At 43.5% G+C, this 12888-nt stretch overlaps 1 protein-coding gene across 1 annotated transcript in view; it reads left to right on the top strand.

The window, feature by feature from the left end:
- The first annotated feature begins 5264 nt into the window (after positions 1-5264).
- LOC110506176 (major intrinsically disordered Notch2-binding receptor 1) overlaps positions 5265-12888 on the top strand; it is a 41275-nt gene continuing 33651 nt past the window's right edge. The window contains exons 1-3 of the mRNA XM_090239168.1: positions 5265-6157; positions 7062-8060; positions 9245-10720. Of these exons, the coding sequence (XP_090095294.1) occupies positions 7209-8060; positions 9245-10720 (2328 nt within the window). The 5' untranslated portion in view covers positions 5265-6157; positions 7062-7208. The remainder of the gene's footprint in view (positions 6158-7061; positions 8061-9244; positions 10721-12888) is intronic.

The following is a 12888-nucleotide window of genomic DNA, read 5'->3' as shown; positions in this document are numbered from 1 at the left end:
AAACTGTAATTTCACCTTTACCAAAATAAAAGTTGAATTTCCCTGCAATCTGATAAAAAAATTCAGCACCAGTGAAAAGAGGGAGAAATTACTGAGGCAAGTAGTTTCCAACACACACACACACACACACACACACACACACACACACACACACACACACACACATTGTTCCAAGCAGTCTGTCTGTCTGCTAATATGATTAAACTACTGTATACCTTGGGAACCTTCATTATTAAAGATCATTCATGATGCTTAGCTGGCGGATTCATAATCAGTTAGAAGTGTGTTTCAAACCACCGCAGAACAAACCACCTGAAATTGGATTTGAAAGCAGGTAATTGTTCACTTTTGATTATGAGTTTGCTCATCAAGGAATGAGGCTATGAGGAGTTATTAGGAGGAGAGGACTCTTCTATCTCAACCTTTCCATCTCCTTGCTATAGCTTTCAGGAGTTTAGGTCCATGTTGTTGTTAATAGCACTTTGTGAAAAACAGAGAGAGATTTCCCCCAGAGACACACTCCGGTCATTGTGGATCCAACCTCATTGACGGGCATTGTGCTGATGCTGACCACTAAACTATAGGAAAACTAATGGTCTGGTCAATAGTAATGAACTCTCTCTAAATGTTGAATGATTCTGAGTAAAATAATGTGTCCTCCATGCTTCAAAATATTGCTCTAGTTTACATGATTGATTTGATAGGATTTGATAACAGTAGTAGGCAACACTTCAAAGGCATAACATCAATATCATCAGAAGACAATTACCACCAATATAGGGCATTTCTACTAGACAGACTGTGGATAGGGTATACAACTACTAGACAGACTGTGGATAGGGTATACAACTACTAGACAGACTGTGGATAGGGTAACAACTACTAGACAGACTGTGGATAGGGTATACAACTACTAGACAGACTGTGGGTGGGGTATACAACTGCTAGACAGACTGTGGATAGGGTATATAACTACTAGACAGACTGTGGATAGGGTATACAACTACTAGACAGACTGTGGATAGGGTATACAACTACTAGACAGACTGTGGATAGGGTAACAACTACTAGACAGACTGTGGATAGGGTAACAACTACTAGACAGACTGTGGATAGGGTAACAACTACTAGACAGACTGTGGATAGGGTAACAACTACTAGACAGACTGTGGATAGGGTAACAACTACTAGACAGACTGTGGATAGGGTAACAACTACTAGACAGACTGTGGATAGGGTATACAACTACTAGACAGACTGTGGATAGGGTAACAACTACTAGACAGACTGTGGATAGGGTATACAACTACTAGACAGACTGTGGATAGGGTATACAACTACTAGACAGACTGTGGATAGGGTATACAACTACTAGACAGACTGTGGATAGGGTAACAACTACTAGACAGACTGTGGATAGGGTATACAACTACTAGACAGACTGTGGATAGGGTATACAACTACTAGACAGACTGTGGATAGGGTATACAACTACTAGACAGACTGTGGATAGGGTATACAACTACTAGACAGACTGTGGATAGGGTATATAACTACTAGACAGACTGTGGATAGGGTAACAACTACTAGACAGACTGTGGATAGGGTATATAACTACTAGACAGACTGTGGATAGGGTAACAACTACTAGACAGACTGTGGATAGGGTAACAACTACTAGACAGACTGTGGATAGGGTATACAACTACTAGACAGACTGTGGATAGGGTATACAACTACTAGACAGACTGTGGATAGGGTATACAACTACTAGACAGACTGTGGATAGGGTAACAACTACTAGACAGACTGTGGATAGGGTAACAACTACTAGACAGACTGTGGATAGGGTAACAACTACTAGACAGACTGTGGATAGGGTATACAACTACTAGACAGACTGTGGATAGGGCATACAACTACTAGACAGACTGTGGATAGGATAACAACTACTAGACAGACTGTGGATAGGGTATACAACTACTAGACAGACTGTGGATAGGGTAACAACTACTAGACAGACTGTGGATAGGGTATACAACTACTAGACAGACTGTGGATAGGGTATATAACTACTAGACAGACTGTGGATAGGGTAACAACTACTAGACAGACTGTGGATAGGGTATACAACTACTAGACAGACTGTGGATAGGGTATACAACTACTAGACAGACTGTGGATAGGGTATACAACTACTAGACAGACTGTGGATAGGGTATACAACTACTAGACAGACTGTGGATAGGGTATACAACTACTAGACAGACTGTGGATAGGGTATACAACTACTAGACAGACTATGGATAGGGTATACAACTACTAGACAGACTGTGGATAGGGTATACAACTACTAGACAGACTGTGGATAGGGTATACAACTACTAGACAGACTGTGGATAGGGTATACAACTACTAGACAGACTGTGGATAGGGTAACAACTACTAGACAGACTGTGGATAGGGTATACAACTACTAGACAGACTGTGGATATGGTATATAACTACTAGACAGACTGTGGATAGGGTAACAACTACTAGACAGACTGTGGATAGGGTAACAACTACTAGACAGACTGTGGATAGGGTATACAACTACTAGACAGACTGTGGATGACAGTCTACTCTTCTTGAGCACCACACCACTGCTGGAATAAAAACAGGGAAGAGAGACAAGGAACCTGTAACCCAGGTCTCCCCTTGGCCAAGCCAACATCTTAACTGTCTTAAACTGAGAGTCAGGGACATGATGTCGCCACGAGCAGCACCGCAGATGTTGCAGATGAGAACGATGCAAGACGATCCACTCACAGAGTATCTGTTCATGTGCACAGGTGCGTTTCAATCTGCTCCACCGTCATAATTGCAGGACCAAATCAGCAGAGTAGTTTAGTATCAAACTTCAATGCTCTTCGTTGTTGCGGAAATCTGCCTGATTTTGCTGTTACCTTCATGCATTGTTAACTCTACCTCTAACAAAGAGGGCATCCTCAAGGCCTGAGGCTGACCTTGGCCTTTACATGCCTCAGCCAGGTCTATCTGATTACAAGAGTGTGATTGCAAATCCCCTTTCGCTACACATGCACAAAGTGAACAGCACCACATATAATTAGTCTGAAGTAGGATTCAACCACCACAGCCTGTTAGCGCAGCCTAGCAACCTATAGCACAGACCTGAACACTGATTGGGCCCCCACCTCTCAATTAACTGATTTCCAGTCTGTTTGGCCCAATTAAAGCATGCCCAGTCAGACAGAAAACAAAGAACTCCAACCAAGGCTCAGCCTTTTTAGTTGAATTTTGTTTTAGTATTTTTTAAATTATTTTACCAGGTAAGTTGACTGAGAACACATTCTCATTTACAGCAACAACCTGGGGAATAGTTACAGGGGAGAGGAGGGGGATGAATGAGCCAATTGTAAACTGGGGATTATTAGGTGACGGGTTAAGGGCCAGATTGGGAATTTAGCCAGGACACCAGGGTTAACACCCCTATTCTTACAATAAGTGCCATGGGATCTTTAACAACCTCAGAGAGTCAGAAAACCCGTTTAATGTCCCATCTGAAAGACAGCACCCTGCCCTGGGGTATTGGGATATTTTTTAGACCAGAGGAAAGAATGCCTCATACTGGCCCTCCAACACCATCTGGTCTCCCATCCAGGGACTGACCAGGACCAACCCTGCTTAGCTTCAGAAGCAAGCCAGCAGTGGTATGCAGGGCGGTATGCTGCTGGCTATGACTTTGGTTAGTTGCAAATTCACATAGGTGTCTGGTGGAATGCTCTTACAGCAGTCCCGGCACTGTCCCTCGCCTAGCTGCAGTCCCTCGCCTAACAGCAGTCCCAGCACTGTCCCTCGCCTAACTGCAGTCCCACTATTATAAGCTTACTAATGTTTTCTTTGATGCAGATATAGGAGAGCAGTCCCTCACCTAACAGCACACCCTCACCTAACAGCAGTCCCTCACCTGACAGCAGTCCCTCACCTAACAGCAGTCCCTCACCTAACAGCAGTCCCACTATTATAAGTTTACTAATGTTTTCTTTGATGCAGATATAGGGGAGCAGTCCCTCACCTAACAGCAGTCCCTCACCTAACAGCAGTCCCTCACCTAACAGCAGTCCCTCACCTAACAGCAGTCCCTCACCTAACAGCAGTCCCTCACCTAACAGCAGTCCCTCACCTAACAGCAGTCCCTCGCCTAACTGCAGTCCCTCACCTAACAGCAGTCCCTCACCTAACAGCAGTCCCTCACCTAACAGCAGTCCCTCACCTAACAGCAGTCCCTCACCTAACAGCAGTCCCTCACCTAACAGCAGTCCCTCGCCTAACTGCAGTCCCTCACCTAACAGCAGTCCCTCACCTAACAGCAGTCCCTCGCCTAACTGCAGTCCCTCACCTAACAGCAGTCCCTCACCTAACAGCAGTCCCTCACCTAACAGCAGTCCCTCACCTAACAGCAGTCCCTCACCTAACAGCAGTCCCTCACCTGACAGCAGTCCCACTATTATAAGCTTACTAATGTTTATTTGATGCAGATATAGGAGAGCAGTCCAAGCTGATTCTTATGTCGTCAATTGAAATGATACACTTTGCATTTGGGGATAATAATGGTAGAGACTTGAAGAGGTTTTGGATTTTATTTCTTGAAGCAAATTATTAGAACGTCTGCTTTTTGCAATGTTCATGATGACACATACAGTTCACCTTGAATGCATGGTTGGCTTTAAGGAAAATTGACTGTTATTAACTATAGCAAGGACAAGACTATGTGAGTTTATACATTTGGGATCTCAAACAATGTAAATGATGTCTGTGTGCCGCTGGCTATCCGTCAATAAAAACAACGATTGAGCCGTCTGGTTTGCTTAATATAAAGAAATGTAAATGATTTTTACTTTTACTTTTGATACTTAAGTACATTTAATCAATTTCATTTATTTTTGATACTTAAAATACGTTCAGACTTTTACTCAAGTAGTATTTTACTGGTTGACTTTCACTTTTACTTGAGTCATTTTCTATTAAGGTATCTTTACTTTTACTGAAGTATGACAATTGAGTACTTTTTCCACCACTGGCCAAATGCTTGCTGGCATCAACCAATCAAATGCTACGGCGGAACCTGTTATACTCTTTTGGTCCATACAGCATCAGATACCCGGGCTATATATACTGAGACAGAGCGGCGCTGTTTCCCTGTCCAGACAGCATCAGATACCCGGGCTACATATACTGAGACAGAGCGGCGCTGTTTCCCTGTCCAGACAGCATCAGATACCCGGGCTACATATACTGAGACAGAGCGGCGCTGTTTCCCTCGCTCGGGTGATTTCTCCAGTGAGATTCAGGCACATGCGAATTGACCGAAAATTATGAAAAGACCGAGAGGAAATCAATTATTTTATCATTTTTATTGGTTAAATATTTGGGAAATCGTGGCTTCCCTTAGCATCCCATGAATACACCCCACTGCAGCAGGCGCGCATATATAACATCACACCAGTGCACAGTTAACCATATACACTACTTTGTGTTGTATGATTTGTATACATTAAAATGTTTCCCCTCGCATTTAACAGAGAGAAAAACGATCATACGTTTTTTTAAATGGAATGTATACACATAACTCGAACACATTAGGAATGAGCTATGTTGTATGTTGTACTGCCTATAACACGCAATGTGGTGAATAATGTACAGGATAATAATCAATATGGATATATAGTCTCCATCGCTGTGCTTGACTTGCAGTTGGTGCTAAAGTGTAATTACGTCATTCTAGGTGGAAACAAAGCCGACTGGGTGCCTTTTTAGCACCACACGCGCGCGCGTGAGAACGCCGACAGCTCGGTTCCAACAGCTACCGCAAATCCGGTCCCGGAGTGAAGACATAGTCCACCTATTGGAATACAATACAAAATATGATAAATTAAGGATTATCCGAACGGGAGTGACTGGGGATCGAATCGGATCTTTTGGCTGGTTATTTACTACGGTGTCCGACTGGAAAGTATATTATGGTGTATGGTTCAATTGAAGAATGAATGTTGTGCGTCAACTTCGCATTGCTGCCGCCTTGTTTTGATGACTTTGAGGAATCTATACCTTTTGAATGCTCACTCGGATGAGAGCAAATGGAATCGTGCGTTAGGTGAGTCTATTTGTCCCTTTGTTGGTTATGTACTGTATGTGCGCGCGCGCCAGTGAAGAACTGGAATATGGATTTTATTCTCTGTTTCGAAGTACTCCGCGGTGAATCTGAGGTTATGCAAATGTGATTGAATTATGACCGTGTGGATATCCATTTCTGTTTGAGGAACGAAACTGTTTAGAGTTCTTGAACTGAATCTAGTGGGTATACAATGACAAAAACGTAACCTACTCAATATTCCTGAAAATGATATACATTTAATATCAGCTGTCTGATAGTATATATTTTGGAATGAATTGAATATGAAAACCAATCTTTACTGATCCCTATCTAAAGAGTGAAGCCTTCTCCAAACTATTACCACATTTCATTTCTGTCTTATTCACAATAACACAAATAGACGTGATCATTAGATTAGTTTATTAGTCACATGCACATGGATAACTATTGCTTTGGGATAATAACATGGGATGTAACACCTTATATTCATGATTATTATTACTTGCAATGTTTGGCTATGTTTTGATTGTGTTATGTGATTGTCCAATAGTCAATATCTTGCTCTCTCTCTCTCTCTCTGCTGTGTTTTCTCTCTCTCTCTCTCTGCTGTGTTTTCTCTCTCTCTCTCTCTCTCTCTCTCTCTCTCTCTCTCTCTCTCTCTCTCTCTCTCTCTCTCTCTCTCTCTCTCTCTCTCTCTCTCTCTCTCTCTCTCTCTCTCTCTCTCTCTCTCTCTCTCTCTCTCTCTCTCTCTCTCTCTCTCTCTCTCTCTCTCTCTCTCTCTCTCTCTCTCTCTCTCTCTCTCTCTCTCTCTCTCTCTCTCTCTCTCTCTCTCTCTCTCTCTCTCTCTCTCTCTCTCTCTCTCTCTCTCTCTCTCTCTCTCTCTCTCTCTCTCTCTCTCTCTCAGGGTCATCCTCCTATCTCTCTCATAAGGGGGACAGGTCTCCCTTGTATTTGAGACGTTCCATCTCAATGGCATCCCCTGTACAGTATACTTAAAGAATAGGAGATTAACGAGGATATCAACATCTAGCTCCATCCCACACCACATGCCATGGATCCTCTACCAGAGTACTCCCTGTTCCTAGTCCGGATCCTGGAGGAACTAGACACTAAACACAGTAGTGTGTCCTACCAGGACCTCTGTAAGTCCCTGTGTGCCCGCTTTGACTTGGTCCACTTGGCCAAGCTACGGAGCCTTCTGTTCTACACAGCCTGCCTGGACCCAGCCTTCCCGGCCACTCTCTTCAAAGACAAGATGAGATGTACTGTTGAGGACCAGCAGTCTAAGAAACTCATGGTGGCAGCGGATATCGTCACTATGTTTAACCTAATCCAAATGAATGGGGGGATGGCCAAAGACAAGCTCCCAATGGCACCACCGAGGCCCAAGTTCCACAAGAACCAGTCGTTTGAGTCATGTAGGTCCGACACTGATGTTTATAAGTACCAGGACTATGAGAGGGGCGGAGGTTATGACCTCATGGATCAACCCTCCAGGGCGGGTCACCACCCCCACCATCGCCCCATGTCCCAAAACAACTCCTCCCACCCCCGCCCACACCCCCATTCCCACTCCGCCAGCTCGAAATCCAACTGCAGCCCACAGTTTATCCCGACCTCGGACCCTAACTTCCTATTGGGCGTAAACAAGGATCTGAAATGTCGAGCAGCGTCGCTAGACAAGCTGCAGCACCTGCCCCAGTACTCAGGCTGCAGTCCTCCATCGCCGCCCTGCGAGATGCAGAGCACCTACTTTCCCATAGACATTGACAGTGAGTCCACCACAGACCAGGAGTCCCTGCAACACATCAACCACACGGAGCCCTTCTCTGTCCACTCCTGTGTCCAGAAGAGAAACATCTTCAAGGAGGATTTTCACAACCTGCTAGCGTTCTCCCCACAGGTCTGTGTCTCTGGTCTTTAATTCTATATTATTTATTTATTTGTATTAAGCATTTACATATCATTCATTATGCAACAATAATTATCCTGACATATTTGTTGGGAAGTACCCCCAACAAGTTTGAGTTTTAATGTTGTCCCATTACTACACTGAAACAACAATACATGAAAAAACAAACATTGAAGATAAAGTCAGACTGATTTCTATTGCAGCCTCCTCCACTGTTAACTATCTGTTATCAATTATCACTCTCTAATTTTTACTGTGATATGTGGTCAGCTACATTCTTTATTGTGTCATGTTCTGAGTTGTTTCGTTCCTACTAAACGGTGCTAGCTGTAAGTATTTGTGCCGTTGTTTGCTAATCTTACCATCTAAATGTCAGAGAAAAGCACAAGAAACCTAAAGGATAAAACAAAAGTGATAAAACAGTACCTCCCCACTTCCTGAAACTGGTCCATAGATCTACAGATGTACGATCTTAATTAGACCTGCATTGTTGCAGCAAAATAATCCTGCAACAACAGGATTTCAACGTTTAGTCCATAATGTTGCTTGATTGGTGGTTAGGCTATAAGCTGGTCAAAATGAGGCTACATGAAAAGTGGAATACTGTTAATATAGGTTTTTAATGAACTTATGTCAATCATGAAGGTCATCTGCATTTCCTCTGGCACAGGAAAAGTCTCATCAACAAAGAGTGATCAAATCAAGATCCTACATCTGTATAGCCTATGTCACTTAGAATGGAAATGTCTCAATGGACATAACTCTCAGTGAGAATAACCAATCTATAAAACGTATTTCTTTCTAGAAAGGCTTGGTCTGAGCCTAATGTTACATCCTGCACCTTTATGCTTAGTTTGACACTTTCTTTGTTTGATTTGATAATGCAGGGTGTTTTGACTGATGTGTTAACACAACAGTGTATTCAAATGTTGTTGTTGTAAAAGTGAATGAGTCTGTAACAACAACAAAAAAATCACTTGTGTAATGACAAAAATTGCTCAAAACAATTACCAAATTTCTATGAAACTATTACCTTTAGGTTTTAGTCAGTTAATTAACAGATATTCTTATCAGCGTGACTTAGAGCCAAACAATACAATATTACCATAATGTTAGAGTGTCACTACACAGGTTTAAGAGCAACTTAATGAAGTGTTACCCCATTGTCGTTATAGGTCATCACCTCAGAGTGCAAACCAAACATCAGGGCAACTGGAGGCTACCACCGGAGAGAGCTCCACAAACCTGCCACATTCTTCAACCACAGCTTCGAGCTGCCCTACAGTAACCCCTACTTTGAGCCTACTATGAACTCGCCCATTCAGGAGAAACGGCGAGCGAAGCACGAGAGTCTGGACGACCTTCAAGCGTCTACGTATTTCGGGCCAACGACAGTGACAGAGTGCGTGAACACACGGAGGAGTACGGCTAGGCCGGGGAAGCAGCCAATTTGGCCCGTCAAAAGCCTGAGTCTGAATGCTGAAGAAGGGCCACCGGATTTTGAGAGGTCATTTCTGAATGGGAAACCGCTGAAAGACAACCATCGCCACAATGTAGTCAATAAAGAGAATGAGCAGCACTTCCAGTGTGCCAAAGAGAAAGTGGTGGCCTCCCCTTCAGGGTTCGCAAAGAAAACCAACGGGTTGAAAACAAAGGATATGTCTTCAATGGCGTGCGGTCCCGGGGTGGGTGTCGACAAAAGAGAGGTTGGGAAAAGATTTAAAGAGAAAGGCATCAACAGTACGTCTTTTCAAGGAGGTAACATAGACAGCTCGTCCAGCATAGGGACACAAACGGAGCAGGCCGAACAGAGGAAGCTAAAAGACTATGCCGCCGCTCACGCAAAATACGTCGAGAGAGAGAGGCATTCGTGCAAACACTCGGAAGAGGACTCTGAGATCATCAGCGATGACATCAGTGACATCTTCCGCTTCCTTGACGACATGAGCGTGTGCGACTCGCTGGGCGTCATCCAATCGTCGTGCTACAACAGCATCGGATCTCTCTCTCAGGTGACCATGAAGTCTGACGGCGACAGCTCACCCGAATGCAACACGGTCAAACTGGCCAAGTCCAAGCTGGACTGCCTCTTTCATTCCCTAGAGAACACGGACGACGAGCTCAAATCGAGCGTGTGCAAGCTTGTTATGAGGATAGGTGAGATCGAGAAGAAGCTGGAGTCTCTGTCCGGAGTCCGAGGAGAGATCTCGCAGGTGCTCTCCAAGCTCACCAAACTCGACGAGAAGATCCAGGAACCCGAAACCAACGGGAGACCAGGCGAAAACGCTTTAGCCACCACATCCACCCCAGATCACCTTCACCCCGACCCCAACCTCTCGCCCCATGTCTTTCAGTGCCACACGACAGGCCACAACATCAAGGTGGATAACGGATCAGTGGAGTGGGGCTGCTCAGACAGTGAGAGTCTGAGGGTCAAGGCAATTAAGAAAAGTATGTTCACGCGGAGGTCGTCACGCTCACTCAATGAGGAGAACAGCGCCACGGAGTCAAAGGTGGCGAGCATCACCAACTCACCACGGGACTGGAGAACGGTGTCGTATTCTTCGCACCATGGGGATGAGGGCAAAGACAAGGACAGAGACAGAGACCGAGAAAGGGACACCAAGGACAGACACAGGAAAGCCAAAGAGGTAAGAAAATGGTTTACATTTCTAACACTTTTCACATTACACCAACATTAGATACTTTGTGTTTTTTGGGCTGTTTGATGTAATATGAGAGCATATTTTCTACCACAAGAAAGCGGCTTTGGGAAAAAAAAGCTCTATTAAAATCCTATGTAGTATTATTATCATTACAGAAACATGACAAGAGTAATCAACGAGGTAAGAACAATGGAATAGAATACTTTTATATAAGTCCTTTGTAAGTGCTGGACCGCACTGTACGTTGTTCAAGATGGGGATAAAATGGATTTAATTGTAAAAAAACATCTACAACAATCTACAATAATTTTTTTTGTTTTGTTGTTAACTAATATATCTTGATTAGATAGGTGTTCACCCCCTGAGTCAATACAAGTTATAAACACCATTGGCAGCAATTAAAGTAAGTCAGTGAGTCTTTTGGGGTAAGTCTCTAAGAGCTTTGCGTACCTGGATTGTGCAATATTTGCCCATTATTCTCTAAATTCTTCAAGCGCTGTCAAGTTGGTTGTCGATAGACAGACATCTTGCCATAGATTTTCATGCAGATTTAAGTCAAAACTGTAAGTAGGCCACTCAGGAACATCCAATGTCGTCTTGGTAGTGTAGATTTGGCCATGTCTTGGTAGTGTAGATTTGGCCTTGTGTTTTAGGTTTATTGTCCTGCTGGAAGGTGAATTTGTCTCTGTGTCTGTTGGAAAGGAGATTGAACCAGGTTTTCCCCTAGGATTTTGCCTGTGCTTAGCTACATTTAGTTTATTTTTATCCTGAAAAACTCCCCAGTCCTTGCTGATGACAAGCACACCCATAACATGATGCAGCCACCACCATGTACAGGCTTCCTTAATTTCACTCTGTCAATTTGGTTAGTATGTTGGAGTAACTACAATGTTGTTGATCCATCCTCAGTTTTCTCCTATCACAGTTTTCTCCTATAAATTCTGTAACTGTAAAATCACCGTTAGCCTCATAGTGAAATCCCTGAGTGGTTTTATTTCTCTCTGGCAACTCAGTTTGGAAGGACGTCTGTATCTTCGCATTGATACACCATCCAAAGCCAAATTAACAGCTTTACCATGCACAAAGGATATTCAGTGTCTGCTTTATTATTTTTACCAATCTACCAATCAGTGCCCTTCTTTGTAATGAGCTTGAGTCTGTATTCACGATCCCGGATCCGGGATGGGGAGATCAGAAAGGTTAATTCTTCTTATTATCATCTTTTCGTGACAAAATATCGCGCTTAAAACGGGAACGTTTTTTATCCAAAAATGAAATAGCGCCCCTAGAGCTCTAACAGGTTAAGGCTGTCAGACAACAAAATCTGGAAAAGTCAAGGGGTGAGAATACTTTCTGGAGGCACTGTTAGTCATTTAGCAGACGCTCTTATCCAGAGCCACTTACAGTAAATGAGTGCCAGTGGAGGCTGCTGAGGGGAGGACGGCTCATAATAACTACACTTAACTACACCAGTGGAGGCTGCTGAGGGGAGGACGGCTCATAATAACTACACTTAACTACACCAGTGGAGGCTGCTGAGGGGAGGACGGCTCATAATAATGGCTGGAGCGGCACAACTGGAATGGCATCATACACATAGAAACATTAGCTATACCATGTCTCACACTGTATAATCACGTGGCATTTTGAGGACATTGCATTTTTGAAAACCTGAGGACTATGACAACCAAGCCATACAAACATAAACTGTAAAACTTCAATTAAGTCTCAAATAGCCACTTGTCCCTTTTAATAGCCCGGCATCAGCACATATTTCAAATAAAATCAAAGTTTATTGGTTGCATGCACAGTTTAGTTATAAACTGGTTGGTTCGAGCCCTGAATGCTGATTGGCTGACAGCCATGGTATATCAGACCGTAATCCACAGGTATGTCAACACATTTATTTTACTGCTCTAATTACTTTGGTAACCAGTTTATAATAGCAATAAGGCACCTCAGGGGTTTGTGATATATGGCTAGTATACCACGGCTAAGGGCTGTATCCAGGCACTCTGCGATGCATCGTAACCTCTTGAAGCTAGGGGGCACTATTTTTATGTTTGGAAAAATAACGTTCCCAAAGTAAACGGCCTATTTCTCAGGACCAGATGCTAGAATATGCATATAATTGACAGATTAGGATAGAAACC

The sequence above is a fragment of the Oncorhynchus mykiss genome, chromosome 6, assembly GCF_057628025.1.
Source record: "Oncorhynchus mykiss isolate SJ-2025 chromosome 6, ASM5762802v1, whole genome shotgun sequence".
In the NCBI taxonomy this organism is placed as follows: Eukaryota; Metazoa; Chordata; class Actinopteri; order Salmoniformes; family Salmonidae; genus Oncorhynchus; species Oncorhynchus mykiss.
The sequence above is the reverse complement of the archived record's forward strand: the minus strand, read 5'-3'. Positions and strand labels throughout refer to the sequence as shown.